This window comes from Salmo salar, unplaced genomic scaffold (assembly GCF_905237065.1).
Source record: "Salmo salar unplaced genomic scaffold, Ssal_v3.1, whole genome shotgun sequence".
In the NCBI taxonomy this organism is placed as follows: Eukaryota; Metazoa; Chordata; class Actinopteri; order Salmoniformes; family Salmonidae; genus Salmo; species Salmo salar.
Window position 1 is genome coordinate 94,199 of NW_025550951.1, and position 13,858 is coordinate 108,056.

The window sequence follows — 13,858 nt, forward strand, 5'->3', positions numbered from 1 at the left end:
CCAACACACCTAAGTGTGTGTGTGTGTGTGTGTATTTCTGGTAATTCGTGTCTGGGTGCTTGCGATATTCATGGAATGTTGTTCTTTACACCATTGGTCAGTTCGTGTGGCTAGGGTGCTTTCATGTCTTGACATTTTTGTGTGAGTGCTTAGTCCGCCATCAGTCTCTGGGTGTGGTCGTGATTGGTATCAGTTGGTTGCTCAATATGTCTCTGGAATTTTGTTGTGTGCTGTTGTGAAACATGTTGTGCAAATGCCCTCCTTATATATAATTAGGTAAAACGTTAGATTATCTTTATTACACAGGTTATAAGGCTTCTGGGAGTTATATATTGTCAAAATGAACCGAATATTTGGTCGGGGAAAACCCAAAGCACCCCCTCCTAAGCTATCGGACTGCATAGGAAATGTAAGTTTTATCTGGTGGTGTGTTTGTTTTTCCGCTAGTTATGATGACAACCAGTCGGCTAAAATTAGCCAGCTAATGTTACCTATCGATAGGGTTAGGTTGTTCATCTGTAGAAATCAAAACAACAGAACTCACCAACATTACGGTTCAACTGTAGAGCCATTTCCCTGGATGGATCATGTCACTGCAGCTAGTTAGGGTCATTTTCCACCTCGGGTCAAACAGCTAATAAACTGCCTTCTTTCCCAACGTGGTAATCCTGTTATTTGGTGTCTTGCTGCTTCAGGCTATTACAGTAATGTAATTGGTTTGTCCTGTTGTCTGTCCAGGTCTCATGTCTCTCCTAGCTGTAGGCCTGTTTGGGAACTGTCCCAAGGGGCTGCATTTTCCTTCAGTTTATTCCAAACATGTCATTTAAAGGAAGGACTGTGGTATCTGTGTCTTTAGATAGTATTTATTGATACATCTGTGATTAACTGAGAGCTGTGTGATGCTGTGTGATGCTATTATAATCTCCACCCGGCACAGCCAGAAGAGGACTGGCCACCCCTCATAGCCTGGTTCCTCTCTAGGTTTCTTCCTAGGTTCTGGGGTTTTAGGCTGGGTTTCTGTACGGCACTTTGAGATATCAGCTGATGTATTTTATTTATTTATTTATTTCACCTTTATTTAACCAGGTAGGCAAGTTGAGAACAAGTTCTCATTTACAATTGCGACCTGGCAAAGCAGTTCGACAACATACAAAAACACAGAGTTACACATGGAGTAAAACAACATACAATCAATGATGCAGTAGAAAAATAAAAATAAAAATAAGACTATATACAATGTGAGCAAATGATGTGAGATAAGGGAGGTAAAGGCAAAAAAATGCCATGGTGGCAAAGTAAATAAAGTACAGCAAGAAAAACACTGGAATGGTAGATTTGTAGTTTGAAGAAAGTTCAAAGATAAAATATAAATAATATGGTGCAAAGGAGCAAAATAAATAAAATAAAAATGTAAGAAGGGCTTTATAAATACATTTGATTTGATGTGATGTAGGTGGATGCCAGGGCGGAGTCTATGGATCAGAAGATCTCCCGTCTGGACGCTGAACTGATGAAGTATAAAGACCAAATGAAGAAGATGAGAGACGGACCCTCAAAGGTTAGAGATTTAGTAGATGGCTCAGGTTAGAGGGAAAATCCATCTGAATTCAGTCACTTTTTTGACAGCATGCCTTTTGATTTAAACACAACTTTCCATCCATGTTTGCCCATGGAAGAAGAGGTCAGAAAGTGACTTTTGGGACCTGAATACCAAAACATTCAGGAGATAAAGGGTCCTCAAAGTTTACCCATTTTGCATACCCCACCATACCACGAGACATCCATTTCTACATCACTGGGAAAAATAAACTGATGATTTGTAATAAAAAATTATGACATTTAACATAAATTATCTAACAACATGTAAACTGTTTTTCATATCTGCATGTTGTAGCTTAGACCCTATTTCACGTAATCTGAGGTGGTTGTGTTGTGCCCGTCATCGGTTGAGACACAACATGCTCTTGAATACAGAATGGGTGTCATTTCAATCATAGGTCCATTCTATGAGTTATGTTTCTATCTCTTCAGAACACTACGTTTAGATGGTACACCATTGACATTTTAACTTCTAATTACTACAATAAAATGGCTGCCGGCCCACCCGCCGTCGCATGTCAACTTAAATGGAAAAGTCTATTTTATTATCTACACGTATCTAAACGCAACATGCAACAACTTCAAACATTTTACTGAGTTACAGTTCATATAATGAAATCAGTCAACTGAAATAAATGAATTAGGCCCTAATCTATTAATTTCACGACTAGGAATACAGATCTGCATCTGTTGGTCACAGATAGGGCTGACCTCATTTAGTTGACTAGGTGATTGTTTGGTCAATAGGCTGTTGGTCGACCCAAGATTTTTTTTAGTCGAGCTGTGGAAAATATATTAAAAAGCCACAGTCCCGTGTGGCTCAGTTGGTAGAGCACTTGGTAGAGCAATTGGTAGAGCAGTTGGTAGAGCAGTTGGTAAAGCAGTTGGTAAAGCAGTTGGTAGATCAGTTGGTAGAGCAGGTGGTAGAGCAGTTGGTAGATCAGTTGGTAGAGCAGGTGGTAGAGCAGTTGGTAGAACATGGTGTTTGCAACGCCAGGGTTGTGGGTTCGGTTCCCACAGGGGACCAGTACAGAGAAAAAAAATTATGAAATGTATGCATTCACTACTGTAAGTCGCTCTGGATAAGAGCATCTGCTAAATGACTAAAATGTAAATGTAAAAAAAAAAGTTGTTTGCAGGGCCTAACTTGTGAGAATTTTGGTTTTGGGGGGGTTTATTTCATTTACGAGATGTCAATTTATTAATTGTCATTTGTTTGTAGCGCTCCTGTCAATCTTAAGGACACGCACCTGATTAGGCATAGAATGGACACGTACCTGATTAGGCATAGAATGGACACGTACCTGATTAGGCATAGAATGGACACATACCTGATTAGGCATAGAATGGACACGCACCTGATTAGGCATAGAATGGACACGCACCTGATTAGGCATAGAATGGACACGTACCTGATTAGGCATAGAATGGACACATACCTGATTAGGCATAGAATGGACACGCACCTGATTAGGAATAGAATGGACACGCACCTGATTAGGCATAGAATGGACACGCACCTGATTAGGCATAGAATGGACACGCACTCGATTAGGCATAGAATGGACACGTACCCGATTAGGCATAGAATGGACACGCACCCGATTAGGCATAGAATGGACACGCACCTGATTAGGCATAGAATGGACACGCACCTGATTAGGCATAGAATGGACGCGCACCTGATTAGGCATAGAATGGACGCGCACCTGATTAGGCATAGAATGGACGCGCACCTGATTAGGCATAGAATGGACGCGCACCTGATTAGGCATAGAATGGACGCGCACCTGATTAGGCATAGAATGGACGCGCACCTGATTAGGCATAGAATGGACACGCACCTGATTAGGCATAGAATGGACACGCACCTGATTAGGCATAGAATGGACACGCACCTGATTAGGCATAGAGTAGGCCTTTAGGCTACCTGGCTTTAGGCCTTTAGGCTACCTGGCCTCCTAAATGTGGGCATATAAATGTGCCTATTTGGGGATCCGACAGTATTTCTGATTGGCTTAAAGCACCACCACTAATGAGCTGTGGAACTTCTCAAAGTAAAGTCTTCCTCACCTCAAACACCAAGCAAACCTGTTTTTACATCCATTGAGAATGACAATAGTTCCTCAATGTAGCCAATTTGAAAAATCTTTCCAGCTCTCTCCCTTTCCATAACCACTCAGCATGAAAGGGGGAAAAATGTCATAAAATAGACCTTCCTGATTACTTCTTATCCTTTGCTCAAATAGCCTACAGCCGTGTCTGTCAGTCTGGAGCTCACTGGAGTGGGAAACTCTGAGGGACCAGAATATTTTATAATATCTTGCAAGTTTGCTAGCAAGCTTCAGGCTGGACCAAGTTAATAGTTGATACAATGTTTCAAGTTGTTTGCAGACAGGCCATGTGTAAACAATGTGATTTATAGGATATTGTTTTTATCGGAATGTTTTCTACCAGCAGGCTACCAAGTTTGTATTTGTTGTCTTTATGTCGGCTATTTTTAGATATTGACAGATTTGTATCATTTTCATTTAGATAGAATTTTGATTAACCACATGACATTGATTTTGAGATATGAAGACTTTTATTATGAATGAAATAAAACTGTTCCATGAAAATGTGCACATGAAAACCATTACTGGCAAGCAGATCAGTAGAAATGGTAGGATAACTTGGCACTCCAAATGGAGAAGGTTGTAGACCGCTGGTGTAGCCTGTTACTGGCAACTTCAGGAACATAATGGCAGAATCTGCCAAGGCCAGCAGGATGAGGGGGGTCGGAAACTGGTTATTGTATACTGGTTAGGCTATATTGATCTCTGGCTCCCTCTTTAGTAATTTGTGTCTTCATTTTTAATCGCTTAAAGCATCAGACAAGCTCAGTAGCCTACATATAGTTGATTTCATGTGTCTATATACGGAAAAATACATGTTTTAAAATGTAGACTAATAGATTGGTCGAAACAACAAAACTCTGTCGACCAACAAAACTCTCAGTCGACCAAGATTTTTTTAAATCAGGTAGAGCCCTACTCGCAGATACCTTATAAAAAAGGTAGGGGCGTGGATCAGAAAACCAGTCAGTATCTGGTGTGACCACCATTTACCTCGTGCAGCGCGACACATCTCCTTCTCTGTCAAAAAGTGTTTTAATTCAAATGATTTCACCCTAGAGCAGCGTTTCCCAAACTCGGTCCCCGGGACCACAAGGGATGCACGGTTTTATTTTCCCCCAACACTACACAGCTGATTCAGATTATCAACTAATCATCATTAAAACCAAAACGTGCACCCCTTGGGGTCCTGAAGACCGAGTTTGGGAAACGCTGCCCTTGACTGACCGCTTACACTAACCTCTGATGCCTGCAAGTCTATGTGTCAGTATGTCGGTCAGTCTGTCTTGCCTGCCTGTCAGTATGTCTTGCCTGCCTGTCAGTCTGTCTTGCCTGCCTGTCAGTCTGTCTTGACTGCCTGTCCGTCCGTCTGTCTTGACTGCCTGTCCGTCCGTCTGTCTTGACTGCCTGTCCGTCCGTCTGTCTTGCCTGTCTGTCCGTCCGTCTGTCTTGCCTGCCTGTCCGTCCGTCTGTCTTGCCTGCCTGTCCGTCCGTCTGTCTTGCCTGCCTGTCCGTCAGTCTGTCTTGCCTGCCTGTCCGTCAGTCTGTCTTGCCTGCCTGTCCGTCCGTCTGTCTTGCCTGCCTGTCCGTCCGTCTGTCTTGCCTGCCTGTCCGTCCGTCTGTCTTGCCTGCCTGCCTGTCCGTCCGTCTGTCTTGCCTGCCTGTCCGTCAGTCTGTCTTGCCTGCCTGCCTGTCTCTGTCCTACTGTCTGTCAGTCTGTCTCTGTCCTACTGTCTGTCAGTCTGTCTCTGCCTGTCAGTCTGTCTCTGGTTGTCAGTCTGTCTTGCCTGTCTGTCTTGCCTGTCTGTCTTGCCTGCCTGTCTTGCCTGTCTGTCTGCCTTTCTGTCTGTCAGTCTGCCTGCCTGTCTGTCGGTGTTCTTGAAAGCTGATGGACTAATAAAGTCTTCTTGTCTCCTATCTCCTCTTCCTCTCCAGAACATGGTGAAGCAGAAAGCTATGAGGGTTCTGAAGCAGAAGAGACAGTAAGATGATGTTCATTTCAGTACCACTGTATAAGCAAGATACCACTGTTGTTTAGAAACAAACACTCAGAAAATGAGTCAAATTGTCTATTCAGCTTGGAATAAATGACCATATTGTATTCCAGTTATGAATAATGATATATTATATTGAAGGTATGAATAATGATATATTGAAGGTATGAATAATTATATTTTATATTTTATATTGAAGATATATTGATCATATCTTCAATAACCTTCATTTTAATTTGACTTTACAAACATCAATAGGGCTTAATTGGAGTCTAATTCTTCCTGAGCCTAGGCCTATATAAAATAATTGAACTGCCAGAGGTAGGCTATAAGGCTGTCATTTAAACAATCATTTAAATGTAGCGTCCTACGTAAAACAATCATTTAAATGTAGTGTCCTACGTAAAACAATAATTTAAATGTAGCGTCCTACATAAACAATCATTTAAATGTAGCGTCCTACATAAACAATCAGTTAAATGTAGCGTCCGACGTAAAACAATCAGTTAAATGTAGCGTCCGACGTAAAACAATCAGTTAAATGTAGCGTCCTACGTAAAACAATCAGTTAAATGTAGCGTCCTACGTAAAACAATCAGTTAAATGTAGCGTCCTACGTAAAACAATCAGTTAAATGTAGCGTCCTACGTAAAACAATCAGTTAAATGTAGCGTCCTACGTAAAACAATCAGTTAAATGTAGCGTCCTAAGTAAAACAATCAGTTAAATGTAGCGTCCTACGTAAAATAATAATTTAAATGTAGCGTCCTACGTAAAACAATCATTTAAATGTAGCGTCCTACATCAATCAATCAGTTAAATGTAGCGTCCTACATAAACAATCATTTAAATGTAGCGTCCTACGTAAGGGTAGAGGAAGGACATCAGTAATAGATGGTTGAGGTTGAGGGTAGAGGAAGGACATCAGTAATAGATGGTTGAGGTTAGAGGAAGGACATCAGTAATAGATGGGAGAGGTTGAGGGTACAGGAAGGACATCAGTAATAGATGGTTGAGGGTAGAGGAAGGACATCAGTAATAGACGGGAGAGGTTGAGGGTAGAGGAAGGACATCAGTAATGGATGGTTGAGGGTAGAGGAAGGACATCAGTAATAGACGGGAGAGGTTGAGGGTAGAGGAAGGACATCAGTAATGGATGGTTGAGGGGAGAGGAAGGACATCAGTAATAGATGGTTGAGGGTAGAGGAAGGACATCAGTAATAGATGGGAGAGGTTGAGGGTAGAGGAAGGACATCAGTAATAGATGGAGAGGTTGAGGGTAGAGGAAGGACATCAGTAATAGATGGAGAGGTTGAGGGTAGAGGAAGGACATCAGTAATAGATGGTTGAGGGTAAAGGAAGGACATCAGTAATAGATGGGAGATGGTAGAGGAGGACATCAGTAATAGATGGGAGAGGTTGAGGGTAGAGGAAGGACATCAGTAATAGATGGTTGAGACTAGAGGAAGGACATCAGTAATAGATGGGAGAGGTTGAGGGTAGAGGAAGGACATCAGTAATAGATGGGAGAAAGTAGAGGAAGGAAATCAGTAATAGATGGGAGAGGGCATCAGTAATAGATTGGAGAGGTTGAAGGTAGAGGAAGGACATCAGTAATAGATGGGAGAGGTTGAGGGTAGAGGAAGGACATCAGTAATATATGGGAGAGGTTGAGGGTATAGGAAGGACATCAGTAATATATGGGAGAGGTTGAGGGTAGAGGAAGGACATCAGTAATAGATGGGAGAGGTTGAGAGGAAGGACATCAGTAACAGATGGGAGAGGTTGAGGGTAGAGGAAGGACATCAGTAACAGATGGGAGAGGTTGAGGGTAGAGGAAGGACATCAGTAATAGATGGGAGAGGTTGAGGTAGAGGAAGGACATCAGTAATAGATGGGAGAGGTTGAGGGTAGAGGAAGGACATCAGTAATAGATGGGAGAGGTTGAGGGTAGAGGAAGGACATCAGTAATAGATGTGAGGGTAGAGGAAGGACATCAGTAATAGAGAGATGGTTGAGGGTAGAGGAAGGACATCAGTAATAGATGGAGAGAGGTTGAGGGTAGAGGAAGGACATCAGTAATAGATGGGAGAGGTGAGAGGTAGAGGAAGGACATCAGTAATAGATGGGAGAGGTTGAGGGTAGAGGAAGGACATCAGTAATAGATGGAGAGGTTGAGGGTAGAGGAAGGACATCAGTAATAGATGGAGAGGTTGAGGGTAGAGGAAGGACATCAGTAATAGATGGGAGGGAAGGAACAGATAGAGGTTGAGGGTAGAGGAAGGACATCAGTAATAGATGGGAGAGGTTGAGGGTAGAGGAAGGACATCAGTAATAGATGGGAGAGGTTGAGGGTAGAGGAAGGACATCAGTAATAGATGGGAGAGGTTGAGGGTAGAGGAAGGACATCAGTAATAGATGGAGAGGTTGAGGGTAGAGGAAGGACATCAGTAATAGATGGGAGAGGTTGAGGGTAGAGGAAGGACATCAGTAATAGATGGGAGAGGTTGAGGGTAGAGGAAGGACATCAGTAATAGATGGGAGAGGTTGAGGGTAGAGGAAGGACATCAGTAATAGATGGGAGAGGTTGAGGGTAGAGGAAGGACATCAGTAATAGATGGGAGAGGTTGAGGGTAGAGGAAGGACATCAGTAATAGATGGGAGAGGTTGAGGGTAGAGGAAGGACATCAGTAATAGATGGGAGAGGTTGAGGTAGAGGAAGGACATCAGTAATAGATGGTGAGAGTGAGGAAGGACATCAGTAATAGATGGGAGAGGTTGAGGGTAGAGGAAGGACATCAGTAATAGATGGAGAGGTTGAGGGTAGAGGAAGGACATCAGTAATAGATGGGAGAGGTTGAGGGTAGAGGAAGGACATCAGTAATAGATGGGAGAGGTTGAGGGTAGAGGAAGGACATCAGTAATAGATGGGAGAGGTTGAGGAAGGACATCAGTAATAGATGGGAGAGGTTGAGGGTAGAGGAAGGACATCAGTAATAGATGGGAGAGGTTGAGGGTAGAGGAAGGACATCAGTAATAGATGGGAGAGGTTGAGGGTTGAGGAAGGACATCAGTAATAGATGGGAGAGGTAGAGGAAGGACATCAGTAATAGATGGGAGAGGTTGAGGGTAGAGGAAGGACATCAGTAATAGATGGGAGAGGTTGAGGGTAGAGGAAGGACATCAGTAATAGATGGTTGAGGGTAGAGGAAGGACATCAGTAATAGATGGGAGAGGTTGAGGGTAGAGGAAGGACATCAGTAATAGATGGGAGAGGTTGAGGGTAGAGGAAGGACATCAGTAATAGATGGGAGAGGTTGAGGGTAGAGGAAGGACATCAGTAATAGATGGGAGAGGTTGAGGGTAGAGGAAGGACATCAGTAATAGATGGGAGAGGTTGAAGATAGAGGAAGGACATCAGTAATAGATGGGAGAGGTTGAGGGTAGAGGAAGGACATCAGTAATAGATGGGAGAGGTTGAGGGTAGAGGAAGGACATCAGTAATAGATGGGAGAGGTTGAGGGTAGAGGAAGGACATCAGTAATAGATGGTTGAAGTTAAAGGAAGGACATCAGTAATAGATGGGAGAGGTTGAGGGTAGAGGAAGGACATCAGTAATAGATGGGAGGTGAGGGTAGAGGAAGGACATCAGTAATAGATGGGAGAGGTTGAGGGTAGAGGAAGGACATCAGTAATAGATGGGAGAGGGTAGAGGAAGGACATCAGTAATAGATGGGAGAGGTTGAGGGTAGAGGAAGGACATCAGTAATAGATGGAGAGGTTGAGGGTTGAGGAAGCCCATCAGTAATAGATTTGAGGGTAGAGGAAGGACATCAGTAATAGATGGGAGAGGTTGAAGGTAGAGGAAGGACATCAGTAATAGATGGGAGAGGTTGAGGGTAGAGGAAGGACATCAGTAATAGATGGGAGAGGTTGAGGGTAGAGGAAGGACATCAGTAATAGATGGAGAGGTTGAGGGTAGAGGAAGGACATCAGTAATAGATGGGAGAGGTAGAGGAAGGACATCAGTAATAGATGGGAGAGGTTGAGGGTAGAGGAAGGACATCAGTAATAGATGGTTGAGGGTATAGGAAGGACATCAGTAATAGATGGGAGAGGGTAGAGGAGGACATCAGTAATAGATGGTTGAGGGTAGAGGAAGGACATCAGTAATAGATGGGAGAGGTTGAGGGTAGAGGAAGGACATCAGTAATAGATGGGAGAGGTTGAGGGTAGAGGAAGGACATCAGTAATAGATGGGAGAGGTTGAGGGTAGAGGAAGGACATCAGTAATAGATGGGAGAGGTTGAGGGTAGAGGAAGGACATCAGTAATAGATGGGAGAGGTTGAGGGTAGAGGAAGGACATCAGTAATAGATTTGAGGGTAGAGGAAGGACATCAGTAATAGATGGGAGAGGTTGAGGGTAGAGGAAGGACATCAGTAATAGATGGGAGAGGTTGAGGGTAGAGGAAGGACATCAGTAATAGATGGGAGATGTTGAGGGTAGAGGAAGGACATCAGTAATAGATGGGAGAGGTTGAGGGTAGAGGAAGGACATCAGTAATAGATGGGAGAGGTTGAGGGTTAAGGAAGGACATCAGTAATAGATGGGAGAGGTTGAGGGTAGAGGAAGGACATCAGCAATAGATGGTTGAGGGTAGAGGAAGGACATCAGTAACAGATGGGAGAGGTTGAGGGTAGAGGAAGGACATCACTAATAGATGGTAGAGGAAGGACATCAGTAATAGATGGAGAGGTTGAGGGTAGAGGAAGGACATCAGTAATAGATGGAGAGGTTGAGGGTAGAGGAAGGACATCAGTAATTGATGGAGAGGTTGAGGGTAGAGGAAGGACATCTGTAATAGATCGGAGAGGTTGAGGGTTGAGGAAGGACATCAGTAATAGATGGGAGAGGTTGAGGAAGGACATCAGTAATAGATGGGAGAGGTTGAGGGTAGAGGAAGAACATCAGTAATAGATGGGAGAGGTTGAGGGTAGAGGATGGACATCAGTAATAGATGGGAGAGGTTGAGGATTGAGAAAGGACATCAGTAATAGATGGGAGAGGTAGAGGAAGGACATCAGTAATAGATGGGAGAGGTTGAGGGTAGAGGAAGGACATCAGTAATAGATGGGAGAGGTTGAGGGTAGAGGAAGGACATCAGTAATAGATGGTTGAGGGTTGAGGAAGGACATCAGTAATAGATGGGAGAGGTTGAGGGTAGAGGAAGGACATCAGTAATAGATGGGAGAGGTTGAGGGTAGAGGAAGGACATCAGTAATAGATGGGAGAGGTTGAGGGTAGAGGAAGGACATCAGTAATAGATGGGAGAGGTTGAGGGTAGAGGAAGGACATCAGTAATAGATGGGAGAGGTTGAGGGTAGAGGAAGGACATCAGTAATAGATGGGAGAGGTTGAGGGTAGAGGAAGGACATCAGTAATAGATGGGAGAGGTTGAGGGTAGAGGAAGGACATCAGTAATAGATGGGAGAGGGTAGAGGAAGGACATCAGTAATAGATGGGAGAGGTTGAGGGTAGAGGAAGGACATCAGTAATAGATGGGAGAGGTTGAGGGTAGAGGAAGGACATCAGTAATAGATGGGAGAGGTTGAGGGTAGAGGAAGGACATCAGTAATAGATGGGAGAGGTTGAGGGTAGAGGAAGGACATCAGTAATAGATGGGAGAGGTTGAGGGTAGAGGAAGGACATCAGTAATAGATGGGAGAGGTTGAGGTAGAGGAAGGACATCAGTAATAGATGGAGAGGTTGAGGGTAGAGGAAGGACATCAGTAATAGATGGAGAGGTTGAGGGTAGAGGAAGGACATCAGTAATAGATGGTTGAGGGTAGAGGAAGGACATCAGTAATAGATGGGAGAGGTTGAGGGTAGAGGAAGGACATCAGTAATAGATGGGAGAGGTTGAGGGTAGAGGAAGGACATCAGTAATAGATGGGAGAGGTTGAGGGTAGAGGAAGGACATCAGTAATAGATGGGAGAGGTTGAGGGTAGAGGAAGGACATCAGTAATAGATGGGAGAGGTTGAGGGTAGAGGAAGGACATCAGTAATAGATGGGAGAGGTTGAGGGTAGAGGAAGGACATCAGTAATAGATGGGAGAGGTTAGAGGAAGGACATCAGTAATAGATGGGAGAGGTTGAGGGTAGAGGAAGGACATCAGTAATAGATGGGAGAGGTTGAAGGTAGAGGAAGGACATCAGTAATAGATGGTTGAGGGTAGAGGAAGGACATCAGTAATAGATGGGAGAGGTTGAGGTAGAGGAAGGACATCAGTAATAGATGGGAGAGGGTAGAGGAGGACATCAGTAATAGATGGGATTGAGGGTAGAGGAAGGACATCAGTAATAGATGGGAGAGGTTGAGGGTAGAGGAAGGACATCAGTAATAGATGGGAGAGGTTGAGGGTAGAGGAAGGACATCAGTAATAGATGGGAGAGGTTGAGGGTAGAGGAAGGACATCAGTAATAGATGGGAGAGGGTAGAGGAAGGAAATCAGTAATAGATGGGAGAGGGTAGAGGAAGGACATCAGTAATAGATGGGAGAGGTTGAAGGTAGAGGAAGGACATCAGTAATAGATGGGAGAGGTTGAAGGTAGAGGAAGGACATCAGTAATAGATGGGAGAGGTTGAGGGTAGAGGAAGGACATCAGTAATAGATGGAGAGGTTGAGGGTAGAGGAAGGACATCAGTAATAGATGGGAGAGGTAGAGGAAGGACATCAGTAATAGATGGGAGAGGTTGAGGGTAGAGGAAGGACATCAGTAATAGATGGGAGAGGTTGAGGGTAGAGGAAGGACATCAGTAATAGATGGGAGAGGTTGAGGGTAGAGGAAGGACATCAGTAATAGATGGGAGAGGTAGAGGAAGGACATCAGTAATAGATGGGAGAGGTTGAGGGTTGAGGAAGGACATCAGTAATAGATGGGAGAGGTTGAGGGTAGAGGAAGGACATCAGTAATAGATAGTTGAGGGTAGAGGAAGGACATCAGTAATAGATGGGAGAGGTTGAGGGTAGAGGAAGGACATCAGTAATAGATGGGAGAGGTTGAGGGTAGAGGAAGGACATCAGTAATAGATGGGAGAGGTTGAGGAAGGACATCAGTAATAGATGGGAGAGGTTGAGGGTAGAGGAAGGACATCAGTAATAGATGGGAGAGGTTGAGGGTAGAGGAAGGACATCAGTAATAGATGGAGGGTTGAGGGTAGAGGAAGGACATCAGTAATAGATGGGAGAGGTTGAGGGTAGAGGAAGGACATCAGTAATAGATGGGAGAGGGTAGAGGAAGGAAATCAGTAATAGATGGGAGAGGGTAGAGGAAGGACATCAGTAATAGATGGGAGAGGTTGAGGGTAGAGGAAGGACATCAGTAATAGATGGGAGAGGTTGAGGGTAGAGGAAGGACATCAGTAATAGATGGAGAGGTTGAGGGTAGAGGAAGGACATCAGTAATAGATGGGAGAGGGTAGAGGAAGGACATCAGTAATAGATGGGAGAGGGTAGAGGAGGACATCAGTAATAGATGGGAGAGGTTGAGGGTAGAGGAAGGACATCAGTAATAGATGGGAGAGGTTGAGGGTAGAGGAAGGACATCAGTAATAGATGGGAGAGGTTGAGGGTAGAGGAAGGACATCAGTAATAGATGGGAGAGGTTGAGGGTAGAGGAAGGACATCAGTAATAGATGGAGAGGTTGAGGGTAGAGGAAGGACATCAGTAATAGATGGGAGAGGGTAGAGGAGGACATCAGTAATAGATGGGAGAGGTTGAGGGTAGAGGAAGGACATCAGTAATAGATGGGAGAGGTTGAGGGTAGAGGAAGGACATCAGTAATAGATGGGAGAGGTTGAGGGTAGAGGAAGGACATCAGTAATAGATGGGAGAGGTTGAGGGTAGAGGAAGGACATCAGTAATAGATGGGAGAGGTTGAGAGGAAGGACATCAGTAATAGATGGGAGAGGGTAGAGGAAGGACATCAGTAATAGATGGGAGAGGTTGAGGGTAGAGGAAGGACATCAGTAATAGATGGAGAGGTTGAGGGTAGAGGAAGGACATCAGTAATAGATGGGAGAGGTTGAGGGTAGAGGAAGGACATCAGTAATAGATGGGAGAGGTTGAGGAAGGACATCAGTAATA

General features: G+C 44.1%; 1 protein-coding gene across 2 annotated transcripts in view; it reads left to right on the forward strand.

The window, feature by feature from the left end:
- Window positions 1–340: 340 nt before the first annotated feature.
- LOC123741337 (charged multivesicular body protein 5-like) overlaps window positions 341–13,858 on the forward strand; it is a 64,327-nt gene continuing 50,809 nt past the window's right edge. For both annotated transcript variants that reach the window (XM_045714196.1, XM_045714197.1), the window contains exons 1-3: window positions 341–409; window positions 1,454–1,558; window positions 5,649–5,695. In XM_045714196.1, coding sequence (XP_045570152.1) covers window positions 341–409; window positions 1,454–1,558; window positions 5,649–5,695 — 221 coding nt within the window. The remainder of the gene's footprint in view (window positions 410–1,453; window positions 1,559–5,648; window positions 5,696–13,858) is intronic.